At 26.3% G+C, this 24,198-nt stretch overlaps 1 protein-coding gene across 1 annotated transcript; it reads right to left on the minus strand.

The window, feature by feature from the left end:
• Positions 1-574: 574 nt before the first annotated feature.
• On the minus strand, positions 575-23,648 carry LOC124813615 (uncharacterized). The gene is made up of 2 exons (XM_065819350.1): positions 23,385-23,648; positions 575-1,711 (listed from the first exon to the last, which is right to left on the minus strand). Exon 2 carries the CDS (start codon positions 1,691-1,693, stop codon positions 716-718), a length of 978 nt encoding a protein of 325 aa, XP_065675422.1. The 5' UTR covers positions 1,694-1,711; positions 23,385-23,648; the 3' UTR covers positions 575-715.
• Positions 23,649-24,198: the final 550 nt, after the last annotated feature.

Below are 24,198 nucleotides of genomic sequence, written 5' to 3' on the forward strand. Positions count from 1 at the left end.
GTGAGTTATTTCACCATTTTTACCAAAACATTCCAAAATTCTGACGCGAAAACTTTCAATAAGTGAATAGCATTCTACCAGGGTGATTGAAGCCCGTTTTTTTTTGAACTCTTGTGAGGAATTGTTGGTGGTTTTGGGGTTTGGAATTTTTCAAAACGCTGTTTGGAATCCTTGCCCATACATGCACAATGCAATTAAGGTCTAGTGAATTCCTTGACTAACATTGTTGAACTCTCTATTGATGACATCCATTATTGCTTTTGCGGAACGGCGCTTTGCTCCATCTTGCATTAAAGCAGCTAACTAATGAAAATTTAGTTTCAGATTGTTAAAAGAACCTTCCTCCAACAAATAACAGGAAACGATTAAAACGTTTAAAAAAATTTTGACCAGAGCAACTTAAACATGGCAATAAAAAATAAGAGAGGAGTCATAAATTAATTATACACCCTATATATATTTATATATATATATATATTTATATATATATATATATATGTATGCATAACATATTGTAAAAAATAAAAGCAACATAACTCAATCTTTTTCAATTTAGAAATAAACTTCTCACAAATTAATACAAGGTAAAGTAAAAAAACTTACGTTATTACTTACTTTATACATTTATACGTTACGTCATATTACTTTTAATGTTTAAACGTTACGTCATAACTTAGAAAAAAATAAGAAAATAAAAAGAAGGTTAAAAGTTTTATTAAATCGCAGATAAAGATCTGCATTCAGATGTGCTTTCTCGGGTTGGTCTTTCCTTTAGATTAAAATTTGCAAGTAATGAATTTATTCTAGAACCAAATAATTTAGAAACTTTTCTGTTTCTAACTATATAAATTAATGGATTAATCCAGGAACTAACTTCTCTAATGGCTATGGTCCACATAAGTATCCGATAAACTCCAGGAACTTGAGAAATATTGTTTTTTGAAAAAACAAACGACAAATAGTACTGCGCTATTAAGCACGGCGTGTAAAACAATACATGTGTAAGTGATATTATTACTACGGTTTTTGTGATGTAGTTTTTTATTTCAATGTTTTTCTGAATTTGAACAGAACTTCTTCTCAACTTTTTTTCAGTTTGAACAAGCATTAAAAGATTAGCAATAACAATCAGAAAAAGTGAAAGCATTGTAATAAAACCAGTCCCAATATAAAGTATAAACTGTAGATGCAGGCTTGATGTAGCATACACTACACTGTACAAGACAGCAGTACAACACGTAAAAAAAATAACTAATGAAAGGTATCCAAATAAATAGGAGTCTTTAATTGTAACCCCACAAACCTTGTTGTTATTAAATACAGTAAGATAACGCTCAAAAGAAATTAATATAAAAATTGAGCTTGATAAGCCTAACAACCAAATTCGAAAAAATGATATAATAGATATCTCTAAGCAACCAAAATTATCAATCAGCTTTAGTAATATTGTTTGAGATGGTGAAACTATTAGAGCATATAATATATCAATAACGGATAGTGCAATAACAAGCTTCTCGTTTTGAGTGTCCTTTTTGTTTTTGGTTGTAATATGTAAGCCCAAAATCAAGAAACCATTCGTAGATAGTGTAAATACTGCGTTCAAAATATAACATGAAATTAAAAAACTGCTGTTTGTATATTCCACCATATCACTATATTGGTATTGACATATTGCATCTTTGTAACTTGACATGCTTCTTTTCTATAAAAACTAAAATGATTTTATAAAGATAAATACTAGTTATATGTTAGAATTTTATCTTGTATATTTATTAAAAGAATACAACATAAAGTTTGCTTAACATAAATCATACAATAATTTTACTTTTCAACACTTTTTTTTACAAATAACTGAGTGTTTTTTGCAGTAATCGTTATAAGGGTTACTTGAAATATTCACTTTTACAGGCTGTTGTAATTTTTGCTATTATTGCCCTCAATATTGTAGTTACTTGTTATATTAGTTCGGGCAGTTACTTCAAGTAATTATAACTACCTGTAAAAGTGAACATTTCAAGTAACCCTTATAACGATTACTGCAAAAAACACTCAGTTATTTGTAAAAAACACTCAGTTATTTGTAAAAAACACTCAGTTATTTGTAAAAAAACTGAAAATTGCAAGTTTTGCCATACATTTTTTGTAGAGATCAGCTTGAAGAGATCGTTTTGATGTAAATCGAAATTTCATTTTACAAACTGACTTAATTAAAATTTTTCTACGCTGTTTCCTTTAGTTCGCTTTTGTACGTTGTTTCGTTTAGTTCGCTGTTTCAAAACTTCATTAATATATTTGTCTACGTTGTTTCATTTAGGAAAAGAGGTACTAAGGCTCGGATTTGATGAAACGCGTTCAATCATTGCGCAAAAATCTTGCGTTAAATCCCGTTAAAAAATTGAATAATTTTACCAACAATTTGTTTGGGGCTCAATCAAGCCCTCAATAAAAAAGGTAAGAGTAAATAGTAACAGTGGCCATTTATTTAATTTATTTTATATTTATTTTGGCAGGAATTTTATGTAAAAGATTTATATTACTGATAGCGAGTTATAGTTCGTATAATAAGCCAAAACAGTAGCCCACTTTTAAAAAACATTTCTTTTTTTTTTTTTCCATATCTAAAAAACTTTCTAGAATTTATTTTTTACCACTCATTACTTTTCAAAAATTAAAAAAATCAAATTTAAATTTCCTAATATATATTTATAGTAATTATTATAAACAAATTAGCCCATTATATATTTACAAACAAAACTCAATTGCTTTTTTGACAATAAACAGCCTACGAATCCCAAAGAAACGGTAATTATTAAACAAAAAAATGGAAACAGAGAGCAAATCATTTGGGATTGAATCATTTCAAAATTCTAAAAGTTACGCTTAGTTCAAAAAATCACATATACTGCAATAATTCTTAAATGCATGCGCAAATCCCTACAATACTACAGTGAAAGATAAAAAGATCCAATGTAAGGATTCCAGGTGACTTTATGCATCTTTTCTGATGGAAGTTTTTGAAGTTTAACGCGTTGTTTCGACATACCTTTGTACACGGTCACGTTGCCACGGTCTTATATAACATTTCTGTAAAAACTATTTTAATTTAATTTATTTATTAATATAATTAGTACTATAAATGTTAATAAATTATCTAATAAGTAATATAAGTTATTGATATGCAATATTTACACAATATATTTATCAAATAACTTTTTAACTCAGTAATTAGATTTTGGTTTTTTTATTATTAAAAATTAAAGCTATAAAGTAATATGATGTGGCTAAATATTTTTTTTATGAAACTCTTTGTCAATAAATGATCCACCTGCAATCGTCAACCAAAACCGACTTAAAATTTTATAAATGTTCAAAGTTTATTATAAGATATAAGTTCGGTATTAATATATTTTGAGTCTAATAACATATAATTTGATATCGTAATGAGGATTACGATTAAATATAAATGCACTAACACGCAATGTTTAACTTTCAGTTTTCCAGGTTTCTTACTTTTTTTTAACTCAAAAAAACTTTTCATCTAACAACGTTTCTAATCTTTGTAATGTGTGGGATGGCACAATCATTTAACAAAAATGTATATGTTTTTTTTGTGACTTTTCAACTAAAACTGACCAAATTGCTTTTTTTGGTATAACATTTCAAAATATTTCAAAATAAAACTACAGAAATTTTCCAATAAAAATTAAAAAAAAATTATTGTTAAAGTTAGTTAAAAAAAAAGTTAACTCTGGGACTGTAAGTTTGTTTAAATCTCTTCTGTCATCAAAACTTTTTAATCTATATATCCATTTTTTTGAATATATCTGTTTGTTTTTTATATATTTTTTTAACCTAATTCCTGTTTGTTCTAATTTCTAAAAATTACAAACAGTCAAGCCAATCATGTACACTCGTTTAAGAGTTGATGAAAACCCCTTAATTGGCAAACTTTTGACATGTTTGCTGTTTATTATCTTTTGGTACCAACAGCCTTTTTTGTGTTTGAAGCCAATCTGTAACTGATTTAGAACATTTTGATCAGACTTTTAGTTTATTTCGCCGTTAAAAATATTTGCAATGTACAACAATATAATAAAGCACAATTGGCTGGAGCAAGAAGAAGGTATAAATTAGCCTTATCACTGAGCCCCAATAGTAACGCAAATAAATGCCTGCAATATATAAGCAACAGCATTTAAAAAAAAAGACAGTTTTAAGATGTAAAGAAATTAAAAAAAAAAAAAAAAAATAAATAAATAAAGAAATGATTAAAATATAATAAAAATTACAAAATTTTCTGTTTTTGGTTATAAACTGAACGTAATTCGATTTCAAAATAATTCGAAATTAAAATGATAAAATTTCTGTTCCAATATCACAAAATATATCAAAGAAAGTTTTAGGTAACTTCAAAAGTAAATATTTTCAATGAAAGTCTGATTAAAAATATTTACTTTTGATATTATTTAGAATTTCAATATCTTAAAATTTTTAAGACATTGAAATTCTTAAAATTGACTTTGCTCTTTTTGTTAATGATCTAGATTTTAAAATTTATGGTGCTAATTTAGTTTAATAACTTCTAAAAGAGACAGAGATATTCTTCTATATTAAAATCCCTAAGTACTAAATAACGTCTTAATTTAGATTTGAGTTGCGGAAATGTTTTTTTTTAACATTAACAACATGCTGAAAGTTTTTCCACAAAATTGGTCCCCGGTACAGAACAGAATAAGAATATAACTTAGATTACATTTTTGAGTTACAAAATTATTATCTGAGAACTTGATGGGGTATTTATGGCTTACTTCTCTAAAATAAGGATAGAATATCGTTGGATACAGTCCATGCTTTATGTTATACATAAACTGTATAAATGTGTTTAATATGTTGATATTAAACACATTTAATGCATTGTGTTTATGTAGAAGTGGCTCACAAGGCACAGTTCTTGCTGCTCCAAATTCGATTTTATATGCATATTTTTGTTTAGTATAATTTTTTTTAACTTATCGTAGCTTGTGCTTGCCCATACAATATTGCCGTAAGTTAAATAGTTATGTATAAAGGAAAAGTATAAACTTTTTAAAGATCTAATATCTAAAAATGGTTTTGCTTAATACGTCATTTTAATGTTTATCGAAAGTTTTTTTTCAAGTGTGCTTATATGTTTCCTTCATGATAAATTTTCGTCTTAAATAACAAATTAAAACAACACCTAAAAAGTTTACAATTGTTTTTTTGGAAGATTTCCTGTTTTGGTTGGTTTGTGAAATAGAATAAACTTAGTTTTGTTAACTCTAAGTGAAAGTTTATTACAAATAAACCATTCGTTTACTTTGTCTACTTCTTCATTAACTACTTTAAAGAGGGTTTTAATATCCGTATGAGAATAAAACAGATTGGAATCATTCGCAAGCAAAATAAAATTTAATAAGTTCGACGTAAGAGATAGATCATTTATATAAAGAGAAAATAGTAAGGTTCTGAGATTGATTGAGATTGAGCCTTGAGGAACTCCACATTTTATTATACTTTTTGTCGTTTTAACATTTCCATATTGAATGTATTGCTGTCTGTTTGATAAGTATTCTTTAAACCATAGTAAATTATTGTTTTTTATTCCATAATGTTCAAGTATTTCAAAAAAAAACTTAATTTGGCCAAAATACATATTTACCATTGCTGTGGTGTTCCTGAATTAATAAGACTAACTGCTTGATTAAACACATGTTAAGGCATTCTTCTAGTAAAATACTTAACTAGATCTAAAATAGGAGTATATAGATTTTTTTTTTACCTTGCTTATATTTGTTTTTTTACTTTGCTTATATATGTATATATATATATATATATATATATATATATATATATATATATATATATATATATATATATATATATATATATATATATATATATATATATATATATATATATATATTGTTTTTGAATTTATGTAATGTAAAAATGATTGGGATAAGAGATAGACAAATGTTTGTCTTTACCCAGGAAAAAAAGTTTTATGGAATTTCTATAAGTTTTTAAAACATATGGCCAATAGAAATTCTTATGATTTTCTATAGAATCTCTATTAATTTATATAGAAATTTATATAGAACTTCTTTTTAAATTTTTTTATATAGAAAAATTTTTTTTTAAAAAAAGTAAGTATAAGTTGCCCTATATGGAAATTCTATATGTTTTAATATATCTTATAAGTTTATAGAAATTCTATAAAACTTTTTTTTCATGGGTAGGTAACAAATAATCCTCAAGTATCACATATTCGTAAATGTAAATATTGACATACACATATAAGTCTCATTAAAGATCAAATATGAAAAAGCAAATATAATTATTACTTTTTGATTGAGCATTTTTAAAACCTTTTTCGTTGGAGGCTTAACTAGAGGTATTCAACCATGTTTTTTTTTGTTTCTCAAGTGGTTTAACTAAGTATCCTAAAATTTATTGCGCATATCAAAATATTTCAATAAAACAAAATTATTTTATACTATTAGATCTCAGTTGTTACTATAATGACAGACCTTGGCTCTTAATTGAAAAGTTTGCTACGTGTGATTTTGCTCAGCCTGAGTTATAGTTTGGTTGGTATTTGATTGAAGATTGTATTTTAGAGAAAATGCTGATTAAAAAATATGAGAATAATACTTTTCGCAAAAAAATATAAATAATAACTTTCTTGTATTTATAAATGAATATCAACATTTCAAACGAGTTAAATTTAGGTATAGGACATTCATGTATTTTATTATACGTAACTAAACTTTAATCTCTAATGAACGCTTCCATTTCTGAGCATGACTTTTATTTTTCCTTTCGTTTTTACAATCAAAAGCTCGGACTTATAGTAATATACATACTATTATGATTTTCTTAAAGAACAACTCCAACAAAAATATTTTTTTCATACTTTAGACTACCAGGATATTTAAATTTATATATTATTATCATTGTTTTTTTTGTGTGTTAATATAGCAATAGTTCGAAAAATATATAAAAATTTTCAAACGCTTTACTTTAGCTAAAAATATTTAATGACTGCTAATTCTCATCAAAAAAATATTAAATATGAGTGGTAGAAATATAATATTTCACTTAAAATACTCACAAGCAATTTATATTCATAAAAGTAACTACTTGAAATTGACAAATTTTCAACTTCTACGCGTGATATCTATGTGTGACAATAGGCCGGGTGAATAAAAATGAGCAACTGCTTTTAGTCAGTAATTGGTCGGCTTTACGTGAATAAAAACATTACCAGTTTTGCTCAAATTTTTATTCACGTAAAGTTAAGCAATTTCTCAGTATTGTTCAGTTTTACGTGAATAAAAACTTAAGAAAAATTGTTCAAGTAAAGAAACTTTAAATACACAGTTATACAAAATTGTCTTTTGTATAACTGTGTATTTAACACCATGAAATCATAAATTTTATAAAACTACCGTTTTAAATATTTTCAAAAATAATGGAAGAAATGATACAAAACTGTGGTTGGAAACATTATAACAAACACTTTTTTTAAAAAAATTCGGTGAACTTTGGCTGATTTTAAATTATCTAGATTATTACTGGTAAAGTCACCCACATGACTAAAGTTCAGGTAGTACTTTTCTAAAACTTTGAATGTTTTACAAATCACAGCAAAAGTAGTCTTAAAAATAAAAATAACTAAAAATGTTTGCACCTCATACCCCTAATGCAGCATGATTTAGCAACCATGGTGCAACTTCCTGGTTTAATGCTTCTCCGCGGTGCTCTGTAAAAAGAGATTAGATGTTCTTAGAGCACCTTAATAACGAAAAAAAAAAAAAAAAGCGTGGGCAAAGAATTCAAAAAAATTTAGCTTCGGTTAACTTAAGTCTTTTATTTTAAACTTAATTTTAATTCATTGACAGGTTTTAAGTTTCATATCAAAATCTTTTAGTATTCAAATGTTACGTCCATTTTAAGTTTCCGTCCTCCTCAAAAGGGTTACGTCCATTTTAAGTTTCCGTGCTCCTCAAAAGGGTTACGTCCATTTTAAGTTTCCGTCCTCCTCAAAAGGGTTACGTCCATTTTAAGTTTCCGTCCTCCTCAAATTAAAGGAGTTTTGAGTTTTATAAAACTTAAATTATGCATATATAATCATATTTTTTGAACACTAAAAGATAAACAAATAAAACCTAAAATCTGTTGATAAATTTAAGTTAAGCACAGTTTATTTTTAACTAATGTATTTTTTAGACTTGAAAAATAAATTTTGGTACATACTATAAAGTTCCGATAACTAGAAAAACCACTTGAGAATTAAAAAGAATGAGGTTGAATACCTTTTGATTATTTATAAAGCCATATCTAAAACTTTTAAAAATGCTGTGTACAACACTCATTTATAGGAATGTATTCTAAGATTTACATTAATTAGTTATGAGTATGGCTTAAAAAAAGTGCAGCATAACTAAACACCAAGTTGTACACAACTTTAAAATTATCAAAAAAGTTTACTTAGCACTAACAAGTTTACCTTTTTATTTGGTCAATTTCACCAAAAAACAATTTTGTAATTAAACAAACTCTGCAATTGTTTATCTTAACAATTTGTTATAAAACAAATTTAATATTAAAATATCTCGATTAGTAAAAGTGATGTATCCACTGTTTTTTTTAAAATGTGTGAAATTTGTTTTAAATCAATTTTAATTCTTTTAAGAGTAAAATTGAATTGTTTTAGGAATTTGTTTTAATTCAAAGAAATATCCAAATATATTTAAAAGTATCTTTAATAATTTAAATAACAAAGTAATCATTGTTTTTATCAATTTATTTTATTTTATGATATAATAAAAAGTTTTTATTTGATAAAATATAAAGAAAATATTAATTTTTTACTATTTTAATAAATCTGCGTTGCAAATTTAAAAATAAATTTACATTTATATATACTATATAAACATTTTTTTCGCATTTGTGTTACTATATATAAAATTATTTTAAACAGACAAAACGTGTATTTTAAATAGACAAATAGTATGTTATAAAATTGAAATCTTTAATAATACTATTGAACTTTATAATAGTAGATTTTAAGGGTTTGGTTTGGGCCGGCAATCTATCGAATTTTTTTTTTTTTTTATGATTTCAAACTTTTTCCGGTCTTGTAAATCAATTAAAAAAAACCCATAAAACTTACATTTTATGGTAAAAATTAAAGATGACTAAGCAAGAGTACATATATACATATATATATGTACTCTTATATATATATATATATATATATATATATATATATATATATATATATATATATATATATATATATATATATATATATATATATATATATATATATATATATATATATGTATATATATATAAAATATTAGTTTTAAAAACAGTAGAAAAAAAAATTATTAATTTATTTTCTCCAGTCTTGTAGCTGGGAAACCTTTTTTTTAAACTAAACTTTTTTCAAAATAAAATTTTTTTTAGTTAAAATTTTATTTTAAATGCATTTGAAAAAATTTTATCAAATTATGAATGGTATAATTATGAATGGTATAATTATGAATGGTATAACTATGAATGGTATAATTATGAATGGTATAATTATGAATGGTATTAAAACCGTCAATAACCATGTCATTCGAAAGAGTTTTGAGTTGATAATTCAGAGCAAATAAAGAGAGTTGACGCCGTAGCTGATTTTTTGTAATCATAGACCTTTTTTAAAAATTTTTTGTAAAAAGATTTTAATTAAAGTTTCTAAAATTTATTCTTGCTCTTTACATAATGAACAATAATTTACAATTTTGAATGAGTTTGCTTGCTTGTTTTGATGAACCGTTAACAACTTTGACAAATTTAACAAAGTTTTGAAACTCGTAAACTCTTTCTATAATATCTGTGGAAATTTCATTTATAGATATTTTGCTCAGTTATACCTAATATGTGAAGAAGTTTGGTAAAATATAAAGTTCCAGGTCTGGCGACTGTGGTTCATCAAACAGAAAACTGTTAGCAGAAGTTGTTTCAGGATAAGGTCTATTTGTTCTTACACACTTTCAAACCTCTCTTTGGGTAAAAAAAAAGAACTTTTGCCATCCTTTCAAAAAGACACTAACGGGTGATGCGGAAGTTATCGGACAAAATAAAAACGTCAATAACTTATTGATAAATAAAAAAACAAACTACTATTATATTTTTTTTAAATAAAGCATTTATCTTTTAATAAAAATATATTCTTTTTTATATGAAAAAACACCACCATCTGCAATTGATCTCAATTTCGCTCTGACGCCTTTCATATGCGACTGTAAAAAGTTTAAATCAATTTCTTGTAGTTTTAGTTTAATGCGATCAATCAAAACTTGCTCTGTTGAAGCTTGCCAATCTCCCTCGTAAACCTTCTGTGCCAAATGTCCCCAAAAATTTTCAATTGGTCGTACTTGAGGCACATTTGGGGATTGGACTCTTTATCAACGTAATAGACATATTGGTCCATCCAATTTAGAGAATCTTTAGAATAATGAGAACTTGCTAAATCTGGCCGAAATAAATAGTTAAAGTCTCCATGATACTTGTGAATAAATGGAAGAAGTCGTTCTTCTAACACTCATTAATATAGATTGATGAATTGATCGCTACAGCCTTGGAAGTGTGAAACAATGGCTCGGACATACCACGGTCAGATATGGCTATCCACATTAATAACTTTTTTGGAAATTTCTCTTTTCCTATAAAACGAACACTTTCTGGGCATGTCTTTTTGTTGTTTGTGTAGTATCCAGAATTTCCAGGCATGTTGTCCTCTGCAAAATAAAAGTATTTTTCGTCATCGATGACTAGAAGCGATTTTGTGTTATAGAGTTGATTAACTAGTTTCCTGCTTCTTTTCTTTGCCTTTATTTGTTGTTCTATAGTGTATTTTGGAGTCTTTTCATGTTTTCTATATTTAATATTCATTTTTTTTAACTGACGACCAATTGTCAATTGATTTACACCGAATTTAATACCTATTTTTCTCTGACTGACTCCTTTTCGATTGTTGACAAGTCTCGTTAATTCGGCTTTCTTTTCTCTAGTCAAGGATGTCGGACGACCAGGGTGCTTTCTATCAGAAAACGATTGAACAGTTTCAAGTCTTTTTAGGTTATCATATATTGTACTTCGAGCAAATCCTTCGTTTTCAAAACGATTTACGATTTTTTTTTTTTTTTTTATATTAGATTTATTTACAAAAAACACTTTTAGTCGCTTTCGAAAAGATTCTCGTTCAGCTGCATTTAACCTCATTTTAAATAATTGTGTTTCAAATAATAATTTTTATATTTTATAGAACGTTTATGCCTACGCATAAAGCCACAAAAACTAATTATTATAGTCAAATAATGAAATTAGGATTTGTCCGATAACTTCCGCATCACCCGTTAATCATGTCAAAAAACACTAATCATGTCAAAAGACACTAATCATGTCAAAAGACACTAATCATGTCAAAAGATACTAATCTAAGCACTTTGGTTAACGTATCCAAGTACTACGCATAGTTTTGCCGTGGTTTCAATACCACTTCTGCACAGCTTCATGATCAGTGTAATAGACTGCCATTAGTTTCGTTGATCCTAATAGTTAAAAGTTAAAAACAATGAATTATGTATCCGCAAATATAAGGTTTATATGTCGCTGCTGTTAATGTACTTCAATTAAACGACAATATAAAACGACAAAAATAGCAAAATAAAAAAGAGATATTTTTCTACTAATTTCATGATAAGTATCTGCCAGTGGAATAATAAAATTTGGTTGTGAGTTATGTTGCCAGTTTCTTACATCTGACCAAAATGCTTTTGTCAACCATTATTTTAAAATAAATTACATGTTAATTTAAGAAATATATTACTCTTAAATAAGAAGACTGCAATAATAAGAAAATTAAGTTTTACTTCAAAAGCTGCAAAATCAGAGATCTTGCTGATCAAAAACCGAGATGTCGAATGTAATCAGCTATTCAAATGTTATCTTGTGAAGTAGCAACTTGACTTTTATCTGGTACAGCGTCTTTACCAAACATCTGACGTCTTAAGTAGCTCTAGTTTTGTGAATTTCAAACCTACCCCAGCCAACATTGACAAATGGGTACCGTATGGTTTTTGTCTGGGCTTACGGGAACGGGATTTTAACGGATAAGTGTTTTGGTTTCCGGACGGACCCCATATGGTAAAAAAATCAAGCAAATTTGCTTGATTGGGTTTTATCTGGTTTATATCAGGGCCGAAGAATCTGGGGGTTTGAAAGGTTTCAAATAAGGTTCCCAAAAGGTTTAAACTGGTAATTAAAAAAATCATAACAAAACATACTCGATGGTTGCCATTTATAATTCGCATTGTACCTAAAATAAGTTTAAAAATTCAACTTTTATGCATTATATTTTTGTATACATTATATTTACAATGTAATTAAAGAGAATTTTTTTTTCGATGCATTTTTTCACTGTGAAACTCCATTAAAAAGACGTTGCTTTAAAATTTTATTTCTTACTATTATAAAAAATTTTTAAATTTTTTTGAAATAAATTTACAAAGTTTAACATATCTGTTTAACATATGCTTCAGTAACTATTAAACATGAAGTAACTTAAGGTGTTTAAATCAGGCTCGTAGCCTGGTGTAAATGCCAGTTCTTTAAAGGGGGAGCACTTTTTCAAGAGGCGTCAAAAATAAAAAGGCGTCCAAGGGTAATTTTTTTTAACGTCTATATTCACCTATTTCTTGTTAAGATTTTGCATAAATTTATTAAAATGATTAATTACATTTTTTATACTTTCAAGACGGTTTCGCTTTGCTCTTTTTTGTATTGTACTAACAATTTTTGATTATATGTTTAATTTCAATTTTTTATTGGCCAAACAGGACAAAGCACACGGGAGCACGTGCCCCCCCCCTCGCTCCCGCCCTGCCTATGGGTCTGGTTTAAATGGGTTTTACTAAAAACTCTTTTATTTATTTAAAATAGCATGTGAAGAAACTAATTTATGGAAAAAAATATTAAACAACATTTGCATTTAAAAAAAATATTTTTCATAAGAATGACTTGTTTTCAGCAACATGCCACCTTTTTCAATTTTTTTCAGTAAAGAACAAAATAGCTGCCAAAGTTTTCATTGTAAGTTGGGATTTCCCTTCCGTCCAAATATCATTGGCAAGCGAAAACAATCGCTCTACGGAAGCGTTTGTACCTGGTAAACATAAAGCGGCTTCCACCAATTTTTTTTTTTTTTTATTATTATTTATTTATTTTGCCGTTGATAAATATTACAAAAAAGAAATTACAATAAAAGAAAAATCATGGCTGGAGCAAGAAGAAGACAGGTTGTCTTATCACCGAGCCCCGTCACACAAAAATTTACATGCACAATAAATGATAAAAGACAAAAAGACAGTATAAATACAAAAACAAAAACAAATCAAATACTTCAGCAATAAAATAATTTGTTGCTAACAATCTTCCAGCAGAATAATTTTAAAAATAAAAAAGTAAAAACGACAGAAAATCATGAAAGTTATAAAAACACAAAAAAAAAATGCGTTGTTTAATTAAAAAAAAAAAGCAATATATGTAAACATAAGTATTTGGGCTGATTATTTAATATCATCGTTCATATTTAATATGAACGAAAACGACAATTTTATTTTCGTTATCTTTTATACTAATGGTTAGAAACCATTTTAATAAAAGCTAAAGAAAGTGATAAAGATTTAATTTATTTTCAAGCGATTCAGTCCAAACCTTTAAATTGTTTTCAGAAAAGGTATTTGAAATCTAATATATCGAATTCCATGTTCAGTAAATACCGTTTTGAATCATTCTTAAAACTTTGCAAAGTGCAGTTTAAAACGAAGTTTTGTTTTTTACTAAAGATTGGAAAAAAATTTTTCCAAACTAAAGGTCCCCGATATTGAATTTGGTACGAACTTAATTTAAGAAGGTTTATGGGAACCACAAAGTTATTCACTGAAAATTTGGTTGGATATTTATGGGAGATTTCATTAAAGTAGGATTGAAATGTTACTGGAGAAAACCCAAGTTTTGCTTTAAACATAAATAACATTACTTGATGAATATTAAGCTTATAAATATTTAAAGCTCCAAGCTGACGTAAGAGAGGTTCGCATCGTGTTTTTCTATTTGCCCCAAATAATTTTAACAAACTGTTATTAGGAACGTGATTACTTTTGAAATGAGAAAAAATTTTAATCCATCGCTTGTCGCATTCAACAGACTGTGAGTTCCAAGAAGAAAACTTTTCCTTTGTGCAATATAAATTAGTTCTCCGAATTTCGTCGAACAATTCATTGCCATTGAATGCGATTTCTATTGATTTTTTCAAAAAAGTTATAGTTTCAATAATTTCAATCCATTCAACTTTACATTAAGTAAAGACCGTTTAAAAACTTCAACCTGATTAAAGTGACGCGTCCACTCATCTATATACTCTAGACAGATACTGCAAAAAATGTCTCCTTTCAGAAATTGGTTTTTTAAATGATAACTACTTTCTTCGGTGACTTGCAAATGCTGTCTTACTATAAAAGGTAGAAATTTAATATCAAATAAAAGTTTTGGACAATCTTCAAAGCTTAAAAAGTACGATCTTGGTTGTTGATATAACTTAAGCACTCTTTTGATAGCTAGAATTAAGGCCATCCAACGAACTTATGAGAATCCTAGTAATTTTTGATATTCCATACCGGTCTGATCGCAGAAATTTTCTAAACTGGAAACTTGAACAGTAAAACGGTAAAACATGAAAGAAAATTAAATTTGAGGAATAATTATCTTCACATCAATTGATAAACAACCAGATGCAGTGTTTATTGCGTTTGATAAAATATGAGCATTGCAACCGATACCGATGATTTCACGGTTTAGCTTAACGATTAACTTTTCGTGAATATTGTTATTAACGTTTCGTTTTAAACCTCCGATATTGGTATTGGTGTTGTCTGCAGAAATAGCCAAAACTTTTAAAGAAATATTGTTAGCACTAATGCATTTAAAAACAACTTCTGATAAAATATCTGATGTTTCTCCATTAACACAATCCATGTTAATCAGCTGTTTTTGTACTCCTTCTTTAACATCAAAATAACGAGCCAAAATTGGATACATTTTAACGTCCTTGTAGTTCGATGCATCAGAAAGAATTGACACATATGATGCATTTAATAAAGCATTTTCTGAGTTAATTTCACAATATTTCTTGAACACGTTTACAATTACTGCTTCACTTTTTGTACGAGTACCAGCAAATATTGGATTATAAAATTTCTTAATTAACTTTGATGTACAATCAGCACTTCTAAAGCAATGATTGTGTTTAATTGTGTGGAATGGAATTGTTCCTTCTTGAATGGCTTATATTTTTTCATTTTGTTCAAAACTCTGACTCCTAATCAACTTTGGCGCACCCCCTGCTTTGTGATTTTGTTTGAAAATACAGAAGCATCCAATGCCATTTTGTGTTTGATAGATTTGCAATGATCTTCAATTGCCACGACTATTATGTCAAATAGGGTTTAATATATGTCAAACAGTGTCAAATAGTCAAATACATATCAAATATATACATATGTATAATGTATATATATATATATATATATATATATATATATATATATATATATATATATATATATATATATATATATATATATATATATATATATATATAATGTAATATATGTCAAATAATGTCAAATAGTCCACGACTATTTATGTCAAATAGTACATTTGAGGAGCTCATCTTTGATCTGCGTTAAGAAAGGAAACATTTTCTTAAAATTATCATTAAATCTGTTTAACCTTCTCTTCTTACTATTCATTTTTTGAATTTAATGTATAAATAGTTATAATAACCTTAAATTACTTTTTTATGAACACATCTTATTAAAATAAATCGCAAAGCGTTATTTACAATAATTTGGGAAAAAAAACTTTTCAATGAAAACAAAATTTGCGTAAAACGAGCGCATTTTCTTTGTTGTAGTTGAAAAATCTTTCGAAGTAATTTTTTTGCCTTTCCTAATGGGAATTTAAAAAACTTTTTTTTTTAATGTTTACGGGAATTTAGTTCATATAGTTTCGTGTTTTATAGTTAAGTTTATTGGAATTTTATTTATTTTATTTTTAAACTATATTTTAGAAAATTAATTTCTTAAAAGTCTTTCAAAAAATATTTTTTGAACGAATTTAATTTGCATTTTTTTAATATATAAACGCTTATACAAACGCGTACAAACCTCAAACGCGCAAAACTACCGTGAAACGCTTACTGTACGCGCCAAAAGCGTACGTATAAATTATACTGTAATAAATTATTACACCCGCCTAAATTATCACATCCCCCATAGAAAAAATGAAAACGAGAATGCGCTTTCAAGTTATTGCACTTAGAAGTGTATCAAGTATGTCCGAAACATTCAGTTATAATATAATAAACAATATATTATAAACAATACAACAACAACACAACGAGATTTTTAAAAATGTTTGTTAATAATATACTATAAAAGAAGTAAGCATGAAAATAAAAATATATATTATATACATATTTATAAAATTTTGATCAATATATATTGCGTGACAATAGTGAAAAAAAGATTACACATGAGGGATGTAATATTCTAGATATTAAATACTAATCGTTTGCAATATTTTAGAAGATTGCATAGGAGGGATGTGATATTTTAAGTAAGAATTTCAGTTTTCTTTTTGTGTTATGTTCAAAAATTAAAAGTGATGGGTATGATATACGTAATCTTTTTTTCACTATTGTCACGCAATATGTTTCGATCAAAATTTTATAAATATGAATTTAAAGTATATTATCATTTCATGCTAACTTCATTTAAGGGTACGGAAAGGAAGGTACGGTAAGGAAAGAGGCCTGTACTTTCTGGTTAAATGCACTTCCACGGTGCTCTATGACAAGACCGTTAGGTCTTCTTGGGGCACCTAAATAACAAAAACAAAAAAAAACAAAAAATTTATAGTATATCATTGAAAAACGTTTTTAAGAATCTCGTTGTGTTTTTATTACATTGTTTATATAATTCAATTTTTTCGGACGTACTTGATACACTTCTAAGTGCAATAACTTGAAAGCGCATTCTCGTTTTTATTTTTTCTATGGAGATATTTTATATATTTCTATGGGGGTATTTTATATTTTCTTTTAATTTTTAATAATATTTTAAATATTAAATACTAAAAATATTTTATATTTACTTTTAATATATTATATTAAATATTTTATATTAGGGATATTATATATTTTCTATGGGGATATTTTATATATTTATATATACATAAAAAATTTAAACTATTTATGTGAATATCTTTATCTGCGTTTAATATCAGTGGACTAACTAGTGCAAGGCAAAAGAAAGCAAAACTTACGGTCCCTTAAGCAACATTAACTTTCGCTCCGAACATTTGAATAAGGAACTGTCAGACGAACTTATAACTTAATTAAAGATATTATTTATAAATCCCCAAATAGTTAGGGAGGTTGTTCAAAATTTATATTATATGGCAATTTTTGAACACTAAGAGATCATTGCATGACATTAGAGACTTGTAAATGATCTCAATGTTAGTTTAAAATGTTAAAAAAGTGTATATATGAATGTTATAAACTGGTCGCTCTCAGGCTAATGGCATGGTAGGGAGGTAATCATTTTAGGTTTTATTGTTAACAGACTCCAATAATTTTTAATTTTACGTTAACATGAATATGTTCATGTTTGGAATTTACTCCGCACTGCGGAAAATAAAGGTTTGTTTTGGATCAAAAATCAATAACTTTTTTGTTACAAAAGATTAAGTGAAATTTTGCACAAATGTAAAGCAGTATATGAAGCTTCTAAGGAAATATTTTTATAAAAAAAAATTAAATATAAAGTTTGTAAATAATGGTCAAAAAGTTCAAAATTGTCATTTTTATTTTATTTTTAACTAAGCATTTTTTTTTTAATTAAATAAAAAAATTTTGAAAGTATTCGAAACATAAAATGCTGAATTGTTTGGAAAATATATTCATATTAAATTCATTTATATGTAAAAAATATTTATACGAGCATTCGGCTAAACTCTAGACAATAAACAAACACGTACTTTTTAAACTTTTTAACAAACATTTTCCCTATATTAGGCTTTATTGCTTTATTAATTTGATTTTTTAATTATTGCGTGTAATTCATTAATTTGCATATATTTCAACATTTACATGAATATTTCAACATTTACATGGATATCTTCAAGAGTTTGTAAAATGCTTTTATTATAGAAATATTCAGAACAGTTTATTAACAACAACTTTTATACAGTGAGTTTAATGGAATAAATTATAGGTCGACTTTCAAAAGCTGCAAAGTATCTTCATCAAGTTCTTGCTGAACAGTTTTATAATGCTGAGAATTACCATCATTGGTATTACCACTTACTTGTTTCGGTTTGTCAACGATTAACCCTAGCTGCTCACGAAAACGTTACTATACCAAGGTTACAACATTTGTTAATTATAGATCAAACAAAGAATTCGTAAATAATTATGCATAAGGCAAAATATTATGAACAACCGAAACGTCTGTTAGTTTTGCAGGGGATATATCAATATAATTATAAAGATATCTTAAAGTGTTTGTTTGACATAATTTATGAACCTAATTACAATTTAATACATTTGTGTTGGTATATTTAAAAAAAATATGCTACACTTAAAAGCAGTTGGAATGAATTACGTAATATATAAATTTCATTTTGCGCTGTGATAACAACAAAAAGTATTTATCTCAGTACATTACTGAAGCCAACATAGCTATTTGTATCGACTTGGTGTTCAAAGATATAATTGTTTTTATAATAATAAGTTAAAAGTAACTTAAGTTATTTTTAAATTATTGTTATAAAAGAAACCAAATATCAATTAAAGTTTGCTACTTATATAAAAACGAAACCAATTTGAAAATGAAAGAAATTTGTTTAGAAAGTTTACCGTCTCTGTTTTTCAGCATTCTGAATGAAATAAATTATTTTTTCAAGATGGCCGAATAAGTCCCGAATATTTCAAAAAATGATACTAAATACTGAAAACAGTTTTTTGAATGGGGGGTAAAAGTTATTTATGCAAAAACAAATTTGGTAGAAAAATTAACACTACTATAGTTTATCTAAATCTAACGTAACATAATTGTTAAGCATACTCATTTAGGTGTGATATAAGCATACTCATTTAGGAGTGATATTGAAAATAATAACTTCAGTTTTCTTAAAAAAATGGTTTTTCATGGATAATTTTCACAAATAATGTCTGATTATAAAAGTCAAGTTACATTCATTGAAAACAAACACCAATACGTGCTTTTATGAAAAAATCAAATCCATAGACTTATCTATAGCTAAACCCCAAGGTACTTTATGTTGAAAATTACATCTTATCTAAATAAAACTACGCATAACAATTTTTTATAGTCGCATTACTTTTACTAGATTATAATAGTGATTAAAATAATCTTTCCATACATACCAAATATGTCATACTTTTTGATGAAAAAACTTACATATATTGTAGTTGAAAAAACTTAGTTGCATTGAGTCTACCTATATTATATATTTTTGATATTTTGATTTTGATATATTATGAGTGTACGTAAATTATACATAATTATATATGAGTTACGTAAAGTAATTTAAGCTTCAAAGTAATTCGGATTTTTACATCAAGATAAGTAAAAGAGCCATCCCTAAATTACATTTTTCAAATAAAATTTTAATTATTTTTGTATTGTTTATTTTTATTGCTCCGTAAAACTTTTTTTATTGCTCCGTAAAACTTTTTTTATTGCTCCGTAAAACTTTTTTTATTGCTTCGTAAAACTTTTTTTATTGCTCCGTAAAACTTTTTTTATTGCTCCGTAAAACTTTTTTTATTGCTCCGTAAAACTTTTTTTATTGCTCCGTAAAACTTTTTTTATTGCTCAGTAAAAAAACTTTTAAGTTTTGTAAAAAGTAAAGTAATAGTTGAAAAATTTGAAAAAATATAATTAAAAATATCTAAAAATAAAATTATAAAAAAATATATAAGAATAAAATTATAAAAAAAAAGTAATAAATAAAATGTTAAAAAATCATATATTAAAAATTTGAAATTAAAATTTTTCTTAAAAAAATATATTACTTTTATTATAAATTGTTCAAAATTAAAAATTCTAATAAATGTTTTTCAAAAAATAGAAAGAACCTCCAAGTAAAAACATCACACTTTTTTTAATAAAATTGATACTTAAAAGAAGCTAACAATTAAATTAAATAAAAAACCACAATTTAAAAAATAGAATACTTTGAATTTCTTTGAAACTGAAACGTTTACCTCCCAACACATGTGCTGACTATTCACTCAAAATTCTCATAACATTCAATAAGTTTTAAAGTTATGGTTTTTAATTAGAAAAACCTTTTTTAAACTGTAAACGGGTACTATATTTTTACTATTTATTCATTAGGTATGGTTTTATCACAGCCCACCGCAAAACTTCATTAGTACGAATAAGCGGGTACCCGAACAGTTAAAAATGTGTTAAAGTTAATTTTATGATAGAATTATCTTTTTTTCTTAGATTTAAAAAGTAGACAAATGGTATGATTTAATTATATATTTTTATGCCAAATTCTATCGAAAATAAAATGTTAGATATATATATATATATATATATATATATATATATATATATATATATATATATATATATATATATATATATATATATATATATATATATATATATATATATATATATATATTATACAAATCTCTTTTTGCAATATATATATAAATTATATACATTTAAGTATTTTTTATATATATGTATTTGTAAAAGTGACATCTTTAACTGTATGTGTACTAATATAAGTTAATAAGCATTGTGCTTTCTCACCTGCCAAATAAACGGAGGAAGGAAGGGGGGAGGGAAGGAGGAGGAGAGTACCTTTTGTTTTTATTTGAGATTTTTATGACTCTCCTAGAGACTTATTAGGGATCCATCCTTCAATTTTTATTTTAAAGTGATTCTTAAACTCTTTTTCCGTTTTCTCCTTTTTCTCCTTTTTTCTCATTTTTCACATGTCATTTCCCCCGCGCCTTTGCAATTGTAGTAAGTTAAAAAATACAGTATAAGGAAAAAAAAAAGAAAGGTATTCTAGGTTTAAAAAAAAAATTTAATTAAATTTAAAACAGTTAATAAAGCTTATGAACTTGCTTTCATAAGTTGCATTGATATGCAACTTATCAACTTGCTTCTTGCACTCAGTCTTCAATGGCTCTGTTATAGGTAGTGCGCTTGCAACTAGATCCACGTGTAGTCTGTTTTTGTGTTTGGTTTTAACTACAATAATTTAGCTAAGCCAGCTTCACATTCCCATGAGGTCTGAAGTGCAATAAGAACTTGTAAAGCTGCTTTGCTCAGGATTAGAATGTTCTATTATATTATATTATATATTTTATATATTATTTAACTTTAAAACTATCATCAGATACCAAGGTAATCGATACTTGTTAACAAATGTATTTTTAAAATAAAATTGATAAAAAGAACTAATTATTTGTAGTTATAGAAAGCTCTCAGAAGACTGAAGTCAATCTTTTTATCAAGTATCTTATTCTAGACGTGTAATAAATCAGTTGCATATGTATATGTGTGTGTTACAAATGTGTCTTATTACAATTTTTTTTTTAATATCTTTTTCTGTTAAAAGCTAAGTTACATTTTGTTTTTCATTAGGGTTATTTTTTTATTAGTTTTGTTTTTAAATTTTTAATTAGAATTTAAAAAAATATTCGTACAGTTGTTTAATTTAATTATTGCAGATTTTAACTATGTTTTCAGAGAGTGTTCGTTGTTTAAATTTATTAGTGATTTGTTTCTAGAAATTTTTTTTGTTTTTCATTTAAACAATTTCGGGTTGTTTTATCAGTTATTTTGGTTCAAGAGATATTTTCAATATATTCTGCAACTTTTCTAGATGACTCGAATCTATTTTTCTTGAATAATCTTACAATCAAGTGATCTTCTTTGACGGTAGTCTTACGTGTGCGCCCACTTCCTTTCAAAATCTTTGCACTTTGTTGATTTCAAAATCTTTACACTTTGTTTTCAAACTTTTTTACAATATTTGAAATGGTGGTACGTGGAACTCCAGTCACTTTTTTGATAGTTCTGTTAGTTGTTTTTTTTGTTTAACTAAACCCAAAATTAATTTTTGTTGATTCTTATTCAAATATAGTTTTGCTAGAGCCATGATTGCTAAAATATAGATTTGCTCCTAATTTTTTAATAAAATAATTTTTTCGAGAAAATTTTACCTTCAGAAAAATATTAAGATTTTACAAAACAAATTACAAATTAGAATTAAATTCTTTATTTTTAATGAAAAAGAATTGTCCAATTAAATTTTTCTGCATAAATTAATAAAAATATCAAACATCTAATTTTAATGGTTTAAAATATACAAATGAGTAAACTTTATGATCTAAATTGTGCAACACTTGTTTGTCTGTGATAAACGGTTCAGATAAAAACAAAAGAGTACTGTTATTTAGAATAGGAGCAGACAATACACCATTATTAATAGCTAAGCAGCGTCATTTTATTTATGTCCCCTTGTATATTTCCAACACACAATAAAAATTTACATAATAAAAATTTGGCTATATCACATATAGCCAAGTTTTCAGAATAGACTCTCTTAAAGACTACTAGTAAAAATTAATCTCAATAAACCCATTTCATTACTTTTGAGCAAAAATTAATCGATTTATTTTACACAGGAAATTATTTATTTTACAAAAAGTTAAAAAGTCATTATTTATTTTTATTTTACAAAAGTTAAAAACTCTAATGAAAATGCTCATAAAAAAAGTTGATTTGAAAATTTCGAGCTAAAATTTGAAACAAAAATTGTAAAAAAGCAAAATAAAAATAAAAATATAATTTGATGCAACTCTCCATACAGCAAAAATGTTTCAACAAATATTGGGAAAGCGCTTTTAAAATTGATAGATAAACACATATCCTCCTACTAATAAATTGCACAAAAGTTTTCTCAGAAATCAAAGTTATATAAGTATTTCTCAGAAACACTATTAAAGTAAAGTATAGCTGTACAAATAACATAGAAAAAATTTTAAAAGACCACAATGTTGCATTGATTATAAAAATGAAATTCTTGAAAAAAAACACTTGAAAATTGTAATTGCAAACAAAAAATTGATTTCCCTATCAATGGCAAATGCTTATCAAAAAATAAAATCAATTCCTTACAATGTATAGAGACGTGTTTTTCACGATCCAGGAGTAATGCAAAATCACGTGTATATTACGGGAAGTTTTGCTCGAGTTTAACACGTGCTTTTTTGAGATTTTAAAGTCAAATTTAAATGTCACATGCTTTTATCGGTGGTTTCACATTCCTTACGGAAATTTATTATTGTATAGCACTACGTTTTTGTTACGGTGAAACGATTAACATTTTAACAGGTGTTTTTGGTAAATTGTAATAATTAATTTCACCGGATGAAAACCATTCTTGGCTTTTGTTGTTCTTTTTGTTTTTGAAGGTTTTAAACACACATCAGAAACCAAGAGTAACTTTTTTCTGAGTTGTGCCAGTTAGGTAGTTACTATTGCTAGTAATTGCAAAATAATGAATGCAAGTACATAAAATACTAACTATTACAAGTATCTGCAACCCAGTGGGCATGCGTTGTCCGGGGGACGTCCGTGAGACGTCTGGAGCACGTCCCCAGACAACGGTTGCCCACTAGGAATAATGACTAAAGCAAAAGACATAAACTATTTGTAAAACTGCTTAATTGTAAAAAAAATTATGGTTTTGTTTGAGTACATTTTATTAAATAATATTTTTTTATTTAAAAATTTTTTGAATATGTATTTTACGCATATCTTTTTAAAACCATTACAATATGTCAATTTTAATATAGAGATTGAGTGGAATATACTAACAGTAGTTTCCTAATTTTGTGTTATGTTTTTAAAGCAGTAGTTACGCTTGTAACAAATGGTTTTCTGATTTTGGGCTTACAAATTATAAACAATAATAAAAAGTATACTCGAA

The sequence above is a fragment of the Hydra vulgaris genome, chromosome 15, assembly GCF_038396675.1.
Source record: "Hydra vulgaris chromosome 15, alternate assembly HydraT2T_AEP".
In the NCBI taxonomy this organism is placed as follows: Eukaryota; Metazoa; Cnidaria; class Hydrozoa; order Anthoathecata; family Hydridae; genus Hydra; species Hydra vulgaris.

Coding starts and splice junctions, on each gene's coding strand:
- LOC124813615 (XM_065819350.1), bottom strand. CDS start 1,693: ATGTCAAGTTACAAAGATGCAATATGTCAATACCAATATAGTGATATG.